At 37.7% G+C, this 20,673-nt stretch overlaps 2 protein-coding genes across 2 annotated transcripts in view; one reads left to right on the top strand and one right to left on the bottom strand.

The window, feature by feature from the left end:
* The window catches only part of LOC131534715 (gastrula zinc finger protein XlCGF57.1-like), a 41,851-nt gene extending 21,178 nt beyond the window's left edge, over nt 1-20,673 (bottom strand). Inside the window, exons 1-2 of the mRNA XM_058767756.1 lie at nt 20,553-20,673; nt 19,786-19,930 (exon numbers count right to left, since the gene is read on the bottom strand). Of these exons, the coding sequence (XP_058623739.1) occupies nt 19,786-19,867 (82 nt within the window). The 5' untranslated portion in view covers nt 19,868-19,930; nt 20,553-20,673. The remainder of the gene's footprint in view (nt 1-19,785; nt 19,931-20,552) is intronic.
* On the top strand, nt 5,965-8,060 carry LOC131536999 (putative uncharacterized protein DDB_G0290521). The gene is made up of 2 exons (XM_058770202.1): nt 5,965-7,008; nt 7,205-8,060. The coding sequence occupies exons 1-2, from the start codon at nt 6,548-6,550 to the stop codon at nt 7,908-7,910; spliced, it is 1,167 nt and encodes a 388-aa protein (XP_058626185.1). The 5' UTR covers nt 5,965-6,547; the 3' UTR covers nt 7,911-8,060.

Here is a 20,673-nt window from a genome sequence, read left to right as displayed (position 1 = left end):
TGCCTACCCTTTGTACATGGTTAACTGAATTGGCAACACTTTTCACTAAGTTAAATAATACAAAATAATATTACAAAAACATTTCCCAAAATGTGCATACATAATTCCAAACGTATATAACAAAAATACACATTCCAGCTATTACTTCAATATTTTAACAATCCATTCACAATTTATTGATACCGAGTCATATAATTATCACCCTATTTTTGTACATGTTCTTAAATTTGCAAAGTGAATTACATACTTTTAATTCCTTATCACATTTATTCCATAGATTTACCCCTTTGACAGATAAACACCTACTTTTTACATTAGTTCTTGCCCTTACTTTTTTAAACATGTACAATCCTCTTAGATTATACTGACTTTCTCTTATTTTGAACAGCCTCTGAATACAATTTGGAAGTAAATTATTATAAACTTTGTACATTAACTGTGATGTATATAGATCAACTAAATCTACAAATTTGAATGCATGGAAATGAATAATTTATTTGTTGGTTCGTAATAATCAACCCTTTTAACAATCCTAATAGCTTTCTTTTGTAACACATATACATACATTATATATATATATATATATATATATTATATACACACACACACCCGATTCCAAAAAAGTTGGGACACTGAACAAATTGTGAATAAAAAAGGAATGCAATAATTTACAAATCTCATAAACTTATATTTTATTCACAATAGAATATAGATAACATATCAAATGTTGAAAGTGAGACATTTTGAAATGTCATGCCAAATATTGGCTCATTTTGGATTTCATGAGAGCTACACATTCCAAAAAAGTTGGGACAGGTAGCAATGAGACCGGAAAAGTTAAATGTACATATAAGGAACAGCTGGAGGACCAATTTGCAACTTATTAGGTCAATTGGCAACATGATTGGGTATAAAAAGAGCCTCTCAGAGTGGCAGTGTCTCTCAGAAGTCAAGATGGGAAGAGGATAACCAATTCCCCCAATGCTTCGGCGAACAATAGTGGAGCAATATCAGAAAGGAGTTTCTCAGAGAAAAATTGCAAAGAGTTTGAAGTTATCATCATCTACAGTGCATAATATCCAAAGATTCAGAGAATCTGGAACAATCTCTGTGCGTAAGGGTCAAGGCCGGAAAACCATACTGGATGCCTGTGATCTTCGGGCCCTTAGACGGCACTGCATCACATACAGGAATGCTACTGTAATGGAAATCACAACATGGGCTCAGGAATACTTCCAGAAAACATTGTCGGTGAACACAATCCACCGTGCCATTCGCCGTTGCCGGCTAAATCTCTATAGGTCAAAAAAGAAGCCATATCTAAACATGATCCAGAAGCGCAGGTGTTTTCTCTGGGCCAAGGCTCATTTAAAATGGACTGTGGCAAAGTGGAAAACTGTTCTGTGGTCAGACGAATCAAAATTGAAGTTCTTTTTGGAAAACTGGGATGCCATGTCATCCGGACTAAAGAGGACAAGCAGACAGACTGGCTAAACTGATCGTCTGCTAGCCGCCTCACGTCACCAAAGTCAGTTAACTCTCAGCACATAGAATCTTTTTCACCTAGATATCACTCTATAGAGACTGTGTCTGTTCCCCGAACTAGAAAATACAGAAAACATCCAAACCAAAGTAATAGTAACAATTTAATTGATGTTCAACAAATAAAAAAACTATATAATACAGATAAACTCATGATAAAGCTTGGCTTATTAAATATTAGATCCCTTTCGTCAAAAGCACTTTTTGTAAATGATATGTTCACTGACCATAAACTAGATGTGCTTTGTCTGACAGAAACCTGGCTAAAACAAGATGATTACATGACTTTAAACGAGTCTACACCCCAAGATTACTGTTACAAACATGAACCGCGTCCAAAAGGTAAAGGGGGAGGTGTTGCTACAATTTATAGAAATATTTTCAGTATCTCTCAGAGGTTGGGTTTCAAGTATAATTCGTTCGAAGTAATGGTGCTTCATATAACGTTATCCAAAGAAACAAGTGTTAATGATAAATCCCCTGTGATGTTTGTACTGGCTACTGTATACAGGCCACCAGGGCACCATACAGACTTTATTAAAGAATTTTCTGATCTTCTATCGGAGTTAGTGCTGACTGCAGATAAAGTCCTAATCGTTGGTGATTTTAATATCCATGTTGATAATGACAGAGATTCGTTGGGATCAGCATTTATAGACATTCTAAACTCAATTGGTGTTAAACAACACGTGTCAGGACCTACTCATTGTCGAAATCATACTCTAGATTTAATACTGTCACATGGAATTGATGTCAGTGGCGTTGAAATTTTGCAGCAGAGCGATGATATCTCAGATCATTATCTAGTCTCCTGTATATTCCATATAGCTAAAGCTGTAAAGCCAACTTCTTGTTACAAATATGGTAGAACCATTACCTCTACCACAAAAGACTGCTTTATAAATAATCTTCCTGACTTATCTCAGTTCCTCAGCATATCCAATAGCTCAGAACAACTTGATGATGTAACAGGAACTATGGACTCTCTCTTTTCTAGCACTTTAGATGCGGTTGCTCCTTTACGCTTAAGGAAGATTAAGGATAAGAGTCCAACACCGTGGTATAATGAGCACACTCGCGCCTAAAGAGAGCAGCCCGGAAAATGGAGCGCAGCTGGAGGAAAACTAAATTAGAGGCATTTCATTTAGCTTGGCGGAAAGTACCCTATCCTACAGAAAAGCATTAAAACTGCTAGATCTGATTACTTTTCGTCTCTTCTAGAAGAAAACAAACATAACCCCGGTATTTATTCAATACAGTAACTAAATTAACGAAAAATCAAGCATCAACAGGTGTTGGCATTTCCCAAGAGCATAGCAGTAATGACTTTATGAACTACTTCACTTCCAAGATCGATACTATCAGAGATAAAATTGTATCCTTGCAGCCGTCAGCTACAGTATCGCATCAGATAGCGCACTATAGATCCCCTGAGGAACAATTCCATTCATTCTCTACTGTGGGAGAGGAAGAATTGTATAAACTTGTTAAATCATCTAAACCAACAACATGTATGTTAGACCCGATTCCATCTAAACTACTAAAAGAGCTGCTTCCAGAAGTCATAGATCCTCTTTTGGCTATTATTAATTCATCATTGTCATTAGGATAAGTCCCCAAAACCTTCAAATTGGCTGTTATTAAGCCTCTCATTAAAAACCACAACTTGACCCCAAAGATCTAGTTAATTACAGACCGATCTCAAATCTCCTTTTCTGTCAAAGATACTAGAAAAGGTAGTATTCTCACAATTATATTCCTTCCTAGAGAAAATTATATCTCTGAGGAATTCCAGTCAGGATTTAGATCGTATCATAGTACTGAGACTGCTCTCATTAGAGTTACAAATGACCTGCTTCTATCATCTGATCGTGGTTGTATCTCTTTATTAGTTCTACTGGATCTTAGCGCTGCGTTCGACACTATCGACCACAACATTCTTTTGAATAGACTACAAAACTTTGTTGGTATTAGTGGAAGTGCCTTAGCATGGTTCAAATCGTACTTATCTGACCACCATCAGTTCGTAGCAGTGAATGAAGAGGTATCATATCGATCACAAGTGCAGTATGGAGTACCTCAAGGCTCAGTAGTAGGGCCGTTACTTTTCACGCTCTATATGTTACCCTTGGGAGATATTATCAGGAGACATGGTGTTAGCTTTCACTGTTATGCTGATGATACTCAGCTCTATATTTCTTCGCGGCCCGGTGAAACACACCAAATTGAGAAACTAACGGAATGCATAGTCGATATAAAAAACTGGATGACGAGTAATTTTTTACTGCTAAATTCTGAAAAAACAGAGGTGTTAATTATCGGACCTAAAAACCCCACATGTAATAACCTAGAACATTATCTAACACTTGACGGCTGCTCTGTCAATTCTTCTTCATCAGTCAGGAACCTAGGTGTGCTGTTCGATAGCAATCTGTCATTTGAAAGCCATGTTTCTAGCATCTGTAAAACTGCATTTTTTCATCTCAAAAGCATATCTAAATTGAGACCAATGCTCTCAACGTCAAATGCAGAAATGTTAATTCATGTGTTTATGACCTCAAGGTTAGACTATTGTAATGCTTTATTGGGTGGTTGTTCTGCACGCTTGATCAACAAACTACAGTTAGTCCAAAATGCAGCAGCTAGAGTCCTTACTAGAACCAGGAAATATGACCATATTAGCCCGGTTCTGTCAACACTGCACTGGCTCCCTATCAAGCATCGGATAGATTTTAAAATCTTGTTAATTACTTATAAAGCCCTGAATGGTTTAGCTCCTCAGTACTTGAGCGAGCTCTTATCGCATTATAGTCCTCCACGTCCGCTGCGTTCTCAAAACTCCGGCCGTTTGATAATACCTAGAATATCAAAATCGACTGCGGGCGGCAGATCCTATTCCTATTTAGCACCCAAACTCTGGAACAGTCTACCTAACACTGTTCGGGAGGCAGACACACTCTGTCAGTTTAAATCTAGATTAAAGACCCATCTCTTTAGCCTGGCTTACACATAACACATTAATACGCTTCTATTATTCAAATCCGTTAAAGGATTGTTACGCTGGTTTCACACCGCAAGCGTGAGCGGCGCGTGAGCTGCGCGTATTTTTTTCGGCGCCCATGTTAACAAATGAGTGCATTCACACCGGCAGCAGCAGCAGCGCGTGAGCGTCAAGCAGGAGCGTCGCGTGAGCAGCGCTGCAGCGATGGTTTCGGCGCCGAGTCTATTTTTGCTGCGCCGCTCACGCTCAATTAAAGTGACAGCACACTTTTGATGGACAAAATAAATATGATTTCATACAAAACGTGCTAAAATGCACAGAATATGCATGTCTAGTGTGTTTAACAAGAATTGTTGTCAAAAGAAAATTAAGAATCCAAAATATGTAGGCTACAGAAGATATAAATTGTGTTTTTAATTATTTGTTTGGGTGCGAGCATGGTGTACTGAGAGAAAAGAAAAAAGCCAGAAAATGAGCTGATTCACGGCAGAATTTAATGTTTTTTGCATCGAGAAAAAGCTGCTTTGACGCAGTTTTGGATTGCATAAAGCACTATAAAATACATGTATAATAATAATAAAATAAAAAAAATTAATTAATAGAAAATAAACATATCTGCTCTAGCGCTACCCAATTTAACCTCATTCATGTGCAGCAATGGATGACACGAGGCTGATCGTAGAGGTCGAAAAACACAAAGTGCTTTATGATCCCACCAATAAATATTACAAAGACTTATCTTGAAGGAAAAGGCCTGGGTTGAAGTTGCTTCTGCAGTTTCTTCAGATGGTAAGTTATCAATTTCATATTTAACTGTAATCAGTTCCATAGAGAAAAGCGGACTAGGCTACTAAATTTCTAAATCATTAGCTGTATTTTTAAAATATGTGTAACAATGTATTGATTATTGTATGTAACTCAGTCACGCACAGTGATCACCTGTCTTTTTTTGTACAAAACATCATAAATGGTAGTTGTCCTTCCTCTCAACGCCGTGGTGTAATATTAAATGGACAAATTTGACTGAAGTCAAAAATGTTCTTCATATGTCTATATCAACATGTACTGTAGTATACATTAAACAAACATGTTTATACTTATGAAATTAAAAGATATATATAAAATATAAATGTTTAATTTGCATGTAATCTTCTGCATATATACACACCTTTCCTGGTCAATCCTTTTGTATATTATAAATGAAACATGAACAATCGATTTTTAAGAAGAATTTATTTACATAAAGAACACTATGTACACCGTCTTAATTAACTTTTATTGACACTGGGGTTTTTTAATCTGTAAAGCACTCTATACAGTATGTTCTTATCGTAGTATTCCTAAACCATTTGGTCCTGCCATGCAACTCTGCCCTCCGGGAACAGAAAATGTGCAAAACCTTTCACGCACGTCGACGCTTCTCTACTCCCCCTGTTTCCACCCATGTTTCTGACCGCTGGCAGCACATTTCCTCTCTCTTCAGCCTCATCTAGCCATGTTTGGTTCTGAGATGGGGTCATGAGGTAATTATGCAAGATACATGTTGCCATTACCACGGCATCCGCATTTTCTGGCTTCATATTCAGTCTTGTGTGGAGTACTCTCCATCTTGCTGAAAGAATCCCAAAAGCACACTCAACTACCATCCTGGCTCGAGATAGCCTATAATTGAAAATGCGCCTCCATCTTGGAATGTTGCTCCCTGGAAATGGACGCATCATGTAGGTCTTCAAGGGGAATGCTGCATCTGCAACCATGGTATACGGCATGGGACCATGAACACCAGATCCTGGTAAAGGGTTATCTGCTGGCACAGACAAATCTTTTGCCTCCATGCCTCTTCCGAGGATTGAGTTTTGAAAAACCCCACCATCACTGGCTCGGCCAAAGTCTCCAACTTGAATGAATGTAAATTTGTAGTCGGCATCTACTAAAGCGAGCAGAACAATAGAGAATGTCTTCTTGTAGTTAAAGAACATACTCCCTGAATGTGCAGGTGCCACTATGTTTACATGTTTGCCATCGATGGCACCGATGCAGTTTGGAAAGTTCCATTTAGACCAAAATTTCCCAGCGATGACTTTCCACATGTCTTCTGTTGGCTTTGGAAACTGCATTGCCAACATTTGGCTCTCAATTGTTCTGCAAGTTGTATGCACACTCCCAGAAACAGTGCTTGTCCCAAGACGATATTGTAGGGCAAGGCTTGAGAAGCTTTCCCCAGTCCCTAGGAATCTGACAAAAACAAAAAGACAAACAGAAAAAAAAAAGTACACCGTTATTAAAATGCATGTTTTTTCCCCCACAGTAAATGAGTGTAAAAGGAGGTGGAAGGTGTTAAGGGATGCCTTTGCAAGAAACAGGAAGCAAAAAAATCTTCCTAGTGGCTCTGCTGGTGGAAGCAGCAGAGAATGGAAATATGAACAAGTGATGTCCTTTCTGCTTCCCCATATGCAGGCCAGAAGGTTAGTATTTTACATTGATGTTGTGAAATATGTAAATATGTTGTGAATTGTTAATTGGACACATCAAGTAATCAAAGTTGTTACAGAACAAGGTATTTTTAATGAAAATAGATTTTACGAGAATTTTGTAAATTAGTTTTTTTAAAATATTTATAAACTATGTACATAAATATGTTTCTATTATTATCTGTTGTAGTTCCAGGCACACTTTGCAGTTGGAAGATGTACCGGTAGACATGAGTATTGCAGAAGATGATGTGGAGCTAGAATTAGCAGAACTATCAAGGCCAAGTTCTCCAGTGCCACCTCAACAGAGATCTGCAAACCCAACACCCTCTACAATTTTAAGATCTGACACATCCACACCACCACCGGCCAGTCAGAGGTCAAACACTCCCACACCCCATCCCAGAGTGCAAGCTCTAATTAGTGAGACTCAGACAACAAGACAGAAGAAGAGAAGGTCAAATGATCCAACGGCAACAGAGCAACAGCTTTTGGAAATTTTAACACAACCAACTACAACACCTGCACCATATATTCCAAAAAAAGGAGACGAAATGTACTATTTCGCTCTCAGCTTAGTACCTAAACTTGCACGACTATGTCCCCGGAACCAGACGAAGGCACAGGTTTATATACTGACTTACCTGTCAGATCTAGAAGAAGAAGAACAAAACATGCAGCAAAGTCACACTACAACCCAACCATTCACAAGCAGTCAGCAACCACACAGTTCGGGATTTCATCAGTACCATCCAACCCTCCCTTGCCATCAAAGCCACACTCAGCAACTGCACACACATCACCTAGCCCAATCAACACCTTCTTCTACAAGGTCTGGCCAACAACATAGTTCATCTATGGAAGACCCTTCTTCGCCAGTATATCATCATTTTTAACACATTTACTTTGCTTTCCAAAATTTCAGTCTGTGTCAGAGCAGTTTTTCAGTTTCACTACTTTGTTGTAAACCTAATATTTGTGACTGTAATGTAACACATTGTAATTGCTTGATACTAATAAGACTGTGTTTATAGTTCCTTGTATTGCCTTGCCTTGTTATTACAACTTAAAGATATTTGTTGGAAAAAAACTTGTCTCGTCATTTTCATTAATTTACACTTAAAGGACATCTTAAAATGTATTATATTTTATTATTATAATATGCTGACATATGTACTGTTTGTAAATAAACCACAACCACATAATTTGATGCCAAACAAATCACCCAGTGTGTCTGTTATTACCTCAGTGTAATTGCAAGTCGCTGTTTGGGTTCGATGGCTGCTCGGTAATGACTTTATGAACTACTTCACTTCCAAGATCGATACTATCAGAGATAAAATTGTATCCTTGCAGCCGTCAGCTACAGTATCGCATCAGATAGCGCACTATAGATCCCCTGAGGAACAATTCCATTCATTCTCTACTGTGGGAGAGGAAGAATTGTATAAACTTGTTAAATCATCTAAACCAACAACATGTATGTTAGACCCGATTCCATCTAAACTACTAAAAGAGCTGCTTCCAGAAGTCATAGATCCTCTTTTGGCTATTATTAATTCATCATTGTCATTAGGATATGTCCCCAAAACCTTCAAATTGGCTGTTATTAAGCCTCTCATTAAAAAACCACAACTTGACCCCAAAGATCTAGTTAATTACAGACCGATCTCAAATCTCCCTTTTCTGTCAAAGATACTAGAAAAGGTAGTATCCTCACAATTATATTCCTTCCTAGAGAAAAATGATATCTGTGAGGAATTCCAGTCAGGATTTAGATCGTATCATAGTACTGAGACTGCTCTCATTAGAGTTACAAATGACCTGCTTCTATCATCTGATCGTGGTTGTATCTCTTTATTAGTTCTACTGGATCTTAGCGCTGCGTTCGACACTATCGACCACAACATTCTTTTGAATAGACTACAAAACTTTGTTGGCATTAGTGGAAGTGCCTTAGCATGGTTCAAATCGTACTTATCTGACCACCATCAGTTCGTAGCAGTGAATGAAGAGGTATCATATCGATCACAAGTGCAGTATGGAGTACCTCAAGGCTCAGTAGTAGGGCCGTTACTTTTCACGCTTTACATGTTACCCTTGGGAGATATTATCAGGAGACATGGTGTTAGCTTTCACTGTTATGCTGATGATACTCAGCTCTATATTTCTTCGCCCGGTGAAACACACCAAATTGAGAAACTAACGGAATGCATAGTCGATATAAAAACTGGATGACGAGTAATTTTTACTGCTAAATTCTGAAAAACAGAGGTGTTAATTATCGGACCTAAAACCCCACATGTAATAACCTAGAACATTATCTAACACTTGACGGCTGCTCTGTCAATTCTTCTTCATCAGTCAGGAACCTAGGTGTGCTGTTCGATAGCAATCTGTCATTTGAAAGCCATGTTTCTAGCATCTGTAAAACTGCATTTTTCATCTCAAAAGCATATCTAAATTGAGACCAATGCTCTCAACGTCAAATGCAGAAATGTTAATTCATGTGTTTATGACCTCAAGGTTAGACTATTGTAATGCTTTATTGGGTGGTTGTTCTGCACGCTTGATCAACAAACTACAGTTAGTCCAAAATGCAGCAGCTAGAGTCCTTACTAGAACCAGGAAATATGACCATATTAGCCCGGTTCTGTCAACACTGCACTGGCTCCCTATCAAGCATCGGATAGATTTTAAAATCTTGTTAATTACTTATAAAGCCCTGAATGGTTTAGCTCCTCAGTACTTGAGCGAGCTCTTATCGCATTATAGTCCTCCACGTCCGCTGCGTTCTCAAAACTCCGGCCGTTTGATAATACCTAGAATATCAAAATCGACTGCGGGCGGCAGATCCTATTCCTATTTAGCACCCAAACTCTGGAACAGTCTACCTAACACTGTTCGGGAGGCAGACACACTCTGTCAGTTTAAATCTAGATTAAAGACCCATCTCTTTAGCCTGGCTTACACATAACACATTAATACGCTTCTATTATTCAAATCCGTTAAAGGATTGTTAGGCTGTATTAATTAGATCAACCGAACCGGGAACACTCCCCATAACACACGATGTACTCGTTACATCGTAAGTTGAATGGCATCTACGCTAATATTTGTCTGTTTCTTTCCTAGTCTGTTTCTCAGTCCGTATCTGATCAGATGGTGGATCAGCACCAAGAGATGATGTCTACAGCCCTGATCGTCAGCGGAGACCCGGACACCCAGATGACCCCCAGAGATATATCCCCAGATATATCAACCAAAAATAACAAAATAACTAAAATATAATAAAATACCTAACTACATAATACTACTATTGTTAGAAATTGCAACAAAATTAAAATAGAAATATAAACTTTTGAACTGCGGGTTTCGTCTGGTCAGAGGAGAACTGGCCCCGCCCGACTGAGCCTGGTTTCTCCCAAGGTTTTTTTTTCTCCATTCTGTCACAGAGGGAGTTTTGGTTCCTTGCCGCTGTCGCCTCTGGCTTGCTCAGTTGGGGACACTTAATTTCTAGCGATTATCGCCGATTTGATTGCACAGATACTATTTAAACTAAACTGAGCTAGACAATCACATCTCTGAATTCAATAATGAAATGCCTTTAACTGAAAATTGAAAATTGAGTGTTTAATCTTATCATTATACATTACTGACACTCTATCCTCCAATTTGATACTGTTAAGTGCTTTGACACAATCTGTATTGTAAAAGCGCTATATAAATAAAGGTGACTTGACTTGACAAGGACAACCCAAGTTGTTATCAGCGCTCAGTTTAGAAGCCTGCATCTCTGATGGTATGGGGTTGCAAGAGTGCGTGTGGCACGGGCAGCTTACACATCTGGAAAAGCACCATCAATGCTGAAAGGTATATCCAAGTTCTAGAACAACATATGCTCCCATCCAGACGTCGTCTCTTTCAGGGAAGACCTTGCATTTTCCAACATAACAATGCCAGAGCACATACTGCATCAATTACAACATCATGGCTGCGTAGAAGGAGGATCCGGGTACTGAAATGGCCAGCCTGCAGTCCAGATCTTTCAACCATAGGTCTTCTTTGTCGCATCTTCCTCTTTATGATGCGCCAAATGTTTTCTAAGTCAGTTAAGCAACTAGAAGCCTGTATTAGACAAGAATGGGACAACATTCCTATTCCTAAACTTGAGCAACTTGTCTCCTCAGTCCCCAGACGTTTGCAGACTGTTATAAAAAGAAGAGGGGATGCCACACAGTGGTAAACATGGCCTTGTCCCAACTTTTTTGAGATGTGTTGATGCCATGAAATTTAAAATCAACTTATTTTTCCCTTAAAATGATACATTTTCTCAGTTTAAACATTTGATATGTCATCTATGTTGTATTCTGAATAAAATATTGAAATTTGAAACTTCCACATTCTGTTTTTATTCACAATTTGTACAGTGTCCCAACTTTTTTGGAATCGGGTTTGTATATTATACTGTATATAGAATGTAAATTGGATTTATATGCGTGACCCCACACCTCCACACAATAAGTAATGTATGGAACTATGAACGCACAATACAATACATAAAGTTTTTTCATTCAAAATATGTTTTATTCTATTTAATATTGCAATGGATTTGGACATTTTTGTTTTTATAGGATTTATATGTGATTTCCAACATAATTTATGATCAAGTATAAATGCAAGACTACATAAATACTTGTAGATGATTTTATTAGGGCTGACACTTCGTGGTGAAGACTACTCGCTGTTACTTTTGATGTATTGCTTATGAGTTATTGTTTTTAATAAAACGAAACCATTTCAATGGTGATTCGTTAAATTTTATTAAAACAAGTCTCTGAGTGATTAATTTCTGGTAACCTGTTATCTGAACCTAAAGACGGTCCTTTCTCAAGCTCCAAGTAGTTCGAACCCTGACTGAGCAAGCACGGACACCAGGAAAAAAAAAGTTCCTGAAACTTCTAACAACATCTACCCAGACAAGAGGTAATTGCTAGGGCTGTGACGGTGGCAGATTTTTACCACCGCGGTGGTAATGGACCAACTACCGCCGGTGGCGCTGTGTTGTGTATATTTATATATATATAATTCTGAATCGCAAAAATAAATAAATGAGGCTCAATCATCTATTAACAAACGTGCGTGTTTACTTTAGCACTTCCATCAGTGAACACTCAGCCTGCAAAACACTAATATAAATATCAAAGAAATAATACAGTTAAATAGGAAAGTAGCCTTAAATAAGAAAGTTAAATACACCCTGTCTACCTCACGCGAGCGGCGCGGCGAGAACCCATTATAATTAGTGATGCGGTCTACACTAGATGCAGTGCGATACGACCAACAAATCCCTCACAGTAAACTGCCTCGTCCTATTTATGACGTACAGACACAAAGTTCAAATGTCCTGTGTAGACAGACTAAACCTGTTGTGCTGCGACGTGGCTCCCGTTTTAGACACGGTTCACTGTTCCCCCACCATGCAAGCGTGCGCACTCTGTGGAATAGGAATCGCGGCGTATGTTGCCACATTACTTGTTAGCATCTTCCATTTACCGCCGTCTCGTTCGTATTTGACCAGTTTGGAGAAAGCCTCACCAATACAAACCTGACCAGCCGGGCGTTTGCGATCACGTGAACTTGAAGACACTTGTACAAACGCGGATGAGTGACATGAATGGAAATGATTCCAGATCGGCGATGTAGTATTTGGTTTCCCAAAAAGGTACATCGCTCATCACGAAATAAATTTGCTAAATGCAGAATAAACTGTATTTTCCTGCGCTCAAACCTGCCAATCTAAAGGAAATGCCGTGCATGGCGTTTGAGGTAATTAGTGAATTAGCATAGATTTATAGTCTAAATAAAACAATCTGCAACTGTATATTATTACACTTGTATACAAAACTTTGTATTATGCTTGTTATAGAGTGTGTGACGTCACGTGCACTACCGCCGGTGGCAATAGACAACCGCGGTGACAACCGACCATCGCGGTGATGCGGTTGTCACGGCGACCGTCACAGCCCTAGTAATTGCAAATTGATTGATTCTGAATTTATTTATGGATGGTGAAGATGTGAAATGTAAGTTTTAGCCCTTTTTACCGGTATACAAACTTAATGTTCATGCCATCACACTGCTCCACCATGTTTCACATTAGGGCTGTGCAATTAATCGCATGCGATTGTCATGCGCATCTCGTCAGTAAAGCCGGTTCTGTGATTAGTAGTAAATCTCCATCATGTGCTTTCAGGTGGAGCGGCATTTAATACACAGAGCCGTAGTCACTGACAAGCTACGCAAAACCATGTTCATAATCGCAGGTGATTCATCTGCGATTATGAACGCGATATAATCACAGATCAATATAATCACAGAACCGGCTTTACTGACGAGATTTATTTCCCTATTTCACAGATGATATTATATGCTTTTGATCATAAGCTGTTCCAAGCCTTCTCCATATTTTTTCCTTCCCGTCATTCTGGTACAGGTTGATCTTAATTTCAGCCATCCAAAGAATGCTTTTCTAGAAGTGGTTTGTTTGTTTGTTTTTTTTGGCAAAGTCTAATATCTGGCCTTGTTTGCACCTTGTGGTGAACCCTCTGTATTTGCTCTCGTGAAGTCTTCTCTTGATTGTAGACTTTAACAGTGACATGCCTACCTCCTGGAGAGTGTTCTTCTCTTGGCTGGATGTTGTGAAAGGGTTTTTCTTTACCATGGAGAGGATTCTCCAATCATCCACCACTGTTGTCCTTTGTGGACATCCAGGCCTTTTTATGTTGCTGAGCTCAACAGTGCATTCTTCTTTTTTTTTTCTTCTTTTTTTTTTTCTCAGAATGTAGGATCTTCTCAGGTGCACTTGAAAGCAGTATTAGTACTTCAACTTGAAGCAGCACTATGCAGACCGATCGGCATCTGTCTTAAAGTACTGCTTGCTGATTAGAAATGACTTGAGATGGAACTGACGCCGTGTCACTGTGACGTTTGCCATCAAGAGCAAATCGAGAGCAGCCAGCTGGCTCATTCTGCAAGGGCGGCGTCAGAGAATTTTGAACGCAGGTGCTGAGGGGGTTCTAGATCATTCACAGGGGGAGCTGGGCAATTAATAGTAAATATGACCAAAACAGGGTATTATTATTATTTTTTATATGAATAATAAAATAGCTATATAGGCGCATTTCAAGTGTTTATGAGGAGTGTGGGACTATTATCGCGCTTACTGTATGACATGGAGGCGCCCGGGAAATCCCTTGCATCCCTCGCGTCACAACAATGAACCGGCTCACAAACATAAAAAAATAAATCTATAGAAAGCTTGAAATGTCTGATTATGTAGTCTGTATGAAAAGGTGCATTTCTCTATTAAAAGGCACATCCATTAGCCTACTGTGGAAATGGCCAGTCAGCGTCAGCATTCGGCAACTTCAGCCGACACTGACTGAGAAAGCACTAGTTTAGTAATAAATAATTACAATGTCTTCTTTCCCCCCCCCAAGGCATTCATAATCAATATTTTGCCGGTGCTTTGCGGCAATCTTTATGCACGCACTTGACCACAAAATAGGCTACACCTAAATGCTTATATATTAAAGAATGGTTTAGTAGGTTATTATTACGGACAAAGATCGGCGATGGCCTCAGATTATTCTTGTTTCACTTTAACAGCACGTTAAAACATTTGAACACTTACTTGATCTGGACAAACTGTGCATCATTAGAAAAATGAAAGACTCTAGCTTCAATATTTGACCACTGTTTTGATAAAACATTGTTGCAGTGACAGTAATTTATTCATTTATGTCAGGAGTGCAAAATAATAAATCCGTACGCGTCATAATTTGGAATAGAAATTCACCACGCATTCATATTCAGTCACGTCTGTAGCAGTTTATTTGTTTTCACATAGCTTCACTGAACAGCATCAATAAGGGCTTATAGTCCAACGATGCATATACATGGAGATATATAGATATATTTACTCATGTTTACTTCATATTTCTTCAGACGGAATCATAATTTCTATTCATTTTCCACTGATTTAAGCTATTTAGCATTAGCACTTTCCAGCGCTGTATCTCTGTGTTTATTCTTCCGTGGTCGTAGTATGAGTCAAAGAAAGCCGATTTTCTGGTGAAAATGTCAGCCGTATTGCGCATCACATCCCGCCCCGTCTCATCCTGTGATGCACATCTGCGTTAATTTCTGACCATAACAAACCCAGATAAACACTTTTACACACAAAGAATAAAGATAATAAACACACGATTATGATATGGTTTGTATGTGATTTTCTTGTGATATTTTCATAACAATAAAGAATGTGTACATCTAAAATGCTAATTTGTGCAGCGACATAAAAGGCTATAAATAGCATATTTTATCAACAGTAAACGACCAAATTCCACATGTGATCGTAAAAGGAAGTTATTACAAACACTCGATGGTAGTTTAAAGTGAGTTCTGAGCAAAGGTGTACTAATAATCTCATAATTTGTCTTATGTAGCTTGATGCTAATGTTAGCTCTAATGCAGCTGCAGAACAGTTCTTCTTCATAATGCATTTTTGTCAGAATAATTTACGTAAGGTCGTAAGAAAATGTTCAGTTGTATTTTTTTTTTAGAAATACTTTTGATAATAGTTGGGTTAATTTATACTGGGATTGAAGCGATGTGGCTTGGTAAACATTGTAATGCCAGAATAAAGGCTAAAAATTGCTGAATAATACAAAAGAATAATTATAAAGGAATAATGAGGATTGTGTGTCATACCTGGCGGAGGTGTGAAAAGTTTGTCGTGCGAGAACAGTAGAATCATGAATGGGGCAGTTTGCCGAGCCAGACATGAGGCTACAGCTTACAGGAGAGCTTACAGGGGTCATACATTTTATTAGCCTTCTAAAAACACACGACATGGTCTTAGAAAATGTTTCATAAAATTCAGTTTTAGAGATTATCTCCTGAAATTTAATATGAAGCATTAGTAGACTTGTGGCTTTAGCTTCATTGTGTTTCTAAAAGCATGTACCACACACATGTTTTTAATATTTATATTTTTGTTTTCATGTTTGAGCTAATATATCTTCATTATCATAACAGTCTGAGTAATTCTGATTCTTTAACAGTAGACTTTGAAGTGTCGGCTTTGTGAACATGTTGATTATGTATTTAGACAGAAAGACTCATGAGCAGCAGCCTTATAATTTTGCGTATGTCATTTGATTCTCCATGCCGAAAATGGGGGGTGACGGCAAAGGGGTTAATCAATTTAATAAAAACATGCGACTTTAGATTAAATCTTTTAAATCTTTAGTCGGGGGCAGGCCTACTTGGCACAAGGAACTAGGGCTGTGCGATATGACGATATATATCGGATGGACGAAATAAAAAGTCTATCGTTTCATATTATGTTCTATCGTTTATTTCGTGGTGTCACAAAATACATTGTTTACGGTAATACTTTTTAATCATTTGGATGACTGAGATCTTTACACACCACCACGGGGCGTGAAGAGGAGACAGAACCAGGTGAAGAACGACCAGAACAAAACGAGGAGCTCGTTCCTAAACGAGGGACTACATCTGTAGCATGGACATGCGTTTTTAAGCACTGCAGTTTTAAAACAACCGATTTTAAGCCGTTGAAACACAAACAACAGAGTTATATGCGTCTCTGTTTCTGTGTGAGAGGACCTCGCTTCTTTTTTTTTTTTGCCGCTTTATTGACTTTGAACGATTACATAAACACTTATATGCGTCAGAATCCCCGTCTTGGCAAGTATCCTCATAATCGACAGCGATTTAGGTCTTAAGAGAGAGGAAACAGCTAAAAGAGAAAACGCATGTAACAGTATATTGGATCCGGACTTCGGTCTTAAAGGGGAAGCTGCCCAATATTCGTTCTGTCTGCCATTCATATTAATCATAGCACATTGCTAGAAAATCTCTCACTGCTCTTGACTAAATCACTTTTGTAACTTTAATAAGAAGAAATAATAATAATAAAAAAAAAATATATATATATATATATATATATATATATATATATATATATATATAATCTATACATAATACACGTTAATTATATCTATCACAGGCCGCATTTACACTGCATGGTTCAAGTGACCCAATTCCGATTTTTTTCTCCCATGTGGCACAGATCGGATATGGCCCACGACCGTGTAAGCAGGAAAAAATCACATGGATTCCGATATTCTCCGATCGGTTTCAGGCCTCATTCATATGTGGAAATAAATCAGATTTGAATCGGATACGTGCACTTGCGCCTGCCGTGTAAGCGGACAAATCGGATATTCCCTGTAAATGCGACTCCTACGTCATTGAAAAGTGAGGTTTTTGAAACATTTCGCGGTACAGACAAACCTGTAAAAAATGAAACATCTCTAGTTGAGTAGCAGAGTATTAATTTCGTTCGTTTGTGTTAAATAAAAGGCGGTCTGACGCTGAAATGTGTTGCTTTTGAAATCAAGCTGAGTGCTGTTGTCAGTGACGGCGGCTCGTGCTCAGACGAGCGCTTCAGTCCCGTTCGTTCCATTGAAACCACAAAATAAAATGCACACAAACATGTCCCTGCCTTTGATATACAATCACTGATGAACGCATTTAGTTTTAATTACTAAAATAACACAGCTTAATATCTACCACCTGAGTATTATTCCACTCGCAAGCTTTCAGCGGAGCTGCGTACATCACTGTCCTGAAGAATTTGTACTAGGATATATAATTATTTTGATGTATAGATGTAACTATTGCATTAAAAACGTTTCTATATGAATTACATGTCAATAAATTAAACTTAATGTACTATTCAAATTGATTTGTGATGTCATATGCTATTTTTGGCTTGTATCACCAAGTGCAGTGTAAAAGGCACACATCGGATACGGGTCACTTTTAAAAGAAATGTAAGCACGTCGTCCAAAAAAAAAGGATATAGTCACAAAATCGGAATTGGACATCAAGACCTGCAGTGTAAATGCAGCCATAGATAGATAGATATAATTAACAGTGAAGACTAATTAATTTACACAATGTATATAGCGTTTATTTATTGTAGTTTTTGTGCTATTGCTTGCAATTAGTTTCTTATACTTATTTCATCACTGACTGTTTATTTATTTTCAGTGAGCTGGAGTTTTTTTTTTTTGTCTATTTTTAGGCTTGTATTAGTTTGATATTAACATTGGTGACAAGGATTATGAAAATTCTATGGTATCAAAGATTTTAATATCAAAAACTTTTTTAAAAGAAAAAAAATTACTATATCGTGATATATATCGTTATCGTGATATAAAATTAGTCATATCGTGATATAAGATTTTGGTCATATCGCCCACCCCTACAAGGAACTGATCCATTTATAAAATAAAATGCTATGACATTACGAAATGTGCGACTGCAGATCACTTTATGTTCTATTGCATTGCACAAGTTTTGTTAGGCTGCATTAGTTAGAGATCAACCGGAACCGGGAACACTCCCCATAACACACGATGTACTCGTTACATCGTAAGTAGAATGGCATCTATGCTAATATTTGTCTGTTTCTTTCCTATTCTGTTTCTCAGTCCGTATCCGATCAGATGGTGGATCAGCACCAAGAGATGATGTCTACAGCCCTGATCGTCAGCGGAGACCAGGACACCCAGATGAGCCCCAGAGACATATCCCCAGTGAAGACCTCGATTAAATACAATAAAACTATAAATATAACTAAATAACTAAAAATATAATAAAATACCTAACTACATAATACTATTATTGTTAGAAATTGCAACAAAATAAAAAATAGAAATATAAACTTTTGAACTGCGGGTTTCGTCTGGTCAGAGGAGAACTGGCCCCCCGACTGAACCTGGTTTCTCCCAAGGTTTTTTTTTCTCCATTCTGTCACAGAGGGAGTTTTGGTTCCTTGCCGCTGTCGCCTCTGGCTTGCTCAGTTGGGGACACTTAATTTCTAGCGATTATCACCGATTTGATTGCACAGATACTATTTAAACTAAACTGAGCTAGACAATGACATCTCTGAATTCAATAATGAAATGCCTTTAACTGAAAATTGAGTGTTTAATCTTATCATTATACATTACTGACACTCTATCCTCCAATTTGATACTGTTAAGTGCTTTGACACAATCTGTATTGTTAAAAACGCTATATAAATAAAGGTGACTTGACAAGTTATTCATGCGAGTCAAATGTTATTTATTTATTTTTAATGTATGGGGGTGCTGCAGCACCTGCTAGCCCCTCCCTAGTGCCGCCCATGCAAATATGGGCTTTTATAATAGCAGAAATTCATGTTAAATGTTATATTGTGTCATGTTTACCAAAATAGAACTGATAAAAAAAATATAGACCCCTCTTAATAGGTATTTTAATAGTGTAAGCTTATGTTAAATTTTATACTTGTACAGGCTCTGTTTGAAGCGGTACAAAAAAATTGTTTATATTGCTTCATGAAAACATCTGTGTATTTGACAAATATTGCTTCTAATCCACTTGTGATAAAGTATGCAAATACTGTGCTAAGTCCACTGCAAGAAGCACAAAGTGTCAGACTTGACAGCTCCATTTTCAACTCCTTCCTGACTGCACGAGACAACCCTCTCCATGTCAAATAAAACCACTTTAATTAGAAAACTTATGACATTCTTCAAAAGTATCATTGATTTCTGTAGAAGTCAACATTTTAATAATGACCAGATGACTTTGAGTAGAAGTTCAGCTTTGAGAATGAAAACCAACCTGTTTGTTCCTCAGTATCTTCATATTTGACTCTGAATTCTTCTTCAATCTTCATGTCTTGACTCTCCTCTTTAAACTCCATCTTTATAATAGTGTCATGTGAATCTCAACTGCTTCACCAGGAGTTTTTCTGTGTTTGCACACTCTGTCACATTTAAGATGAGAATAATTAACACAAAGAAAAAATAAATCTGAACTAAATCTCTGGGTGCTCTCAATCAGCTCTCCCTAGAAATAAATAATTTAGGCATTCATAATTTACATTTGGTATTTAAATTACTTTTAAATTAAATTTAATAGATTACACATTCATAAAAAAATAGAAAAAAAAAGAAAGAAAAAAAAACATTTGCTGTTAGTTTGTAAAAGCTGACATTACACTAACTTACATGTTTGTTGTCCTGGTTACATTTACTGTGCTTTGACTAGCAATTCTCGTCAGCGTGCGTTGAATCAATGAATCACTTTGTAATGCATTTGGTTCAGTTGACTAGGAGTTTCGAAAAGCTCTGTTTCTCCATCAGTTCTTGCCAATCAACGAATTTGTGTTTACCATAAACTGATTTAGGAAATAGGGAGCGAAATGAGACGCACCTTTCTTAGTTACTAATGTGCTGATGCACGTTATTCACAAAAATTACGTTTATTAATGTATAAAGAAATCGTTACAATATATTAAATAGCAACTGATTCGTTTCAAAGTTATTGCAAAAACTATAAAATAGACTGCACGGTATTTAAACATTTTAAATACTTAAAATACAAACCTTTCTTCACCCGAATCACAACAGATGCAGGAGCGCGGCGCTTATTTATGACATCATACGCCACAACCGAATAAAAGTCCCGTTCGCAAACTGCTTGATAGAAAGCAATAAAACAGGTGTT

The sequence above is a fragment of the Onychostoma macrolepis genome, chromosome 03 (assembly GCF_012432095.1).
Source record: "Onychostoma macrolepis isolate SWU-2019 chromosome 03, ASM1243209v1, whole genome shotgun sequence".
NCBI classification, from domain to species: Eukaryota; Metazoa; Chordata; class Actinopteri; order Cypriniformes; family Cyprinidae; genus Onychostoma; species Onychostoma macrolepis.
The sequence above is the reverse complement of the archived record's forward strand: the minus strand, read 5'-3'. Positions and strand labels throughout refer to the sequence as shown.

Bases quoted from the DNA above. Each gene is read 5' to 3' on its own strand.
- LOC131536999 (XM_058770202.1), top strand. From the start codon at position 6,548: ATGTTTACATGTTTGCCATCGATGGCACCGATGCAGTTTGGAAAGTTC. The intron at 7,009-7,204 runs GTTAGTATTTTA...TATCTGTTGTAG, and splicing joins CCCCATATGCAGGCCAGAAG to TTCCAGGCACACTTTGCAGT.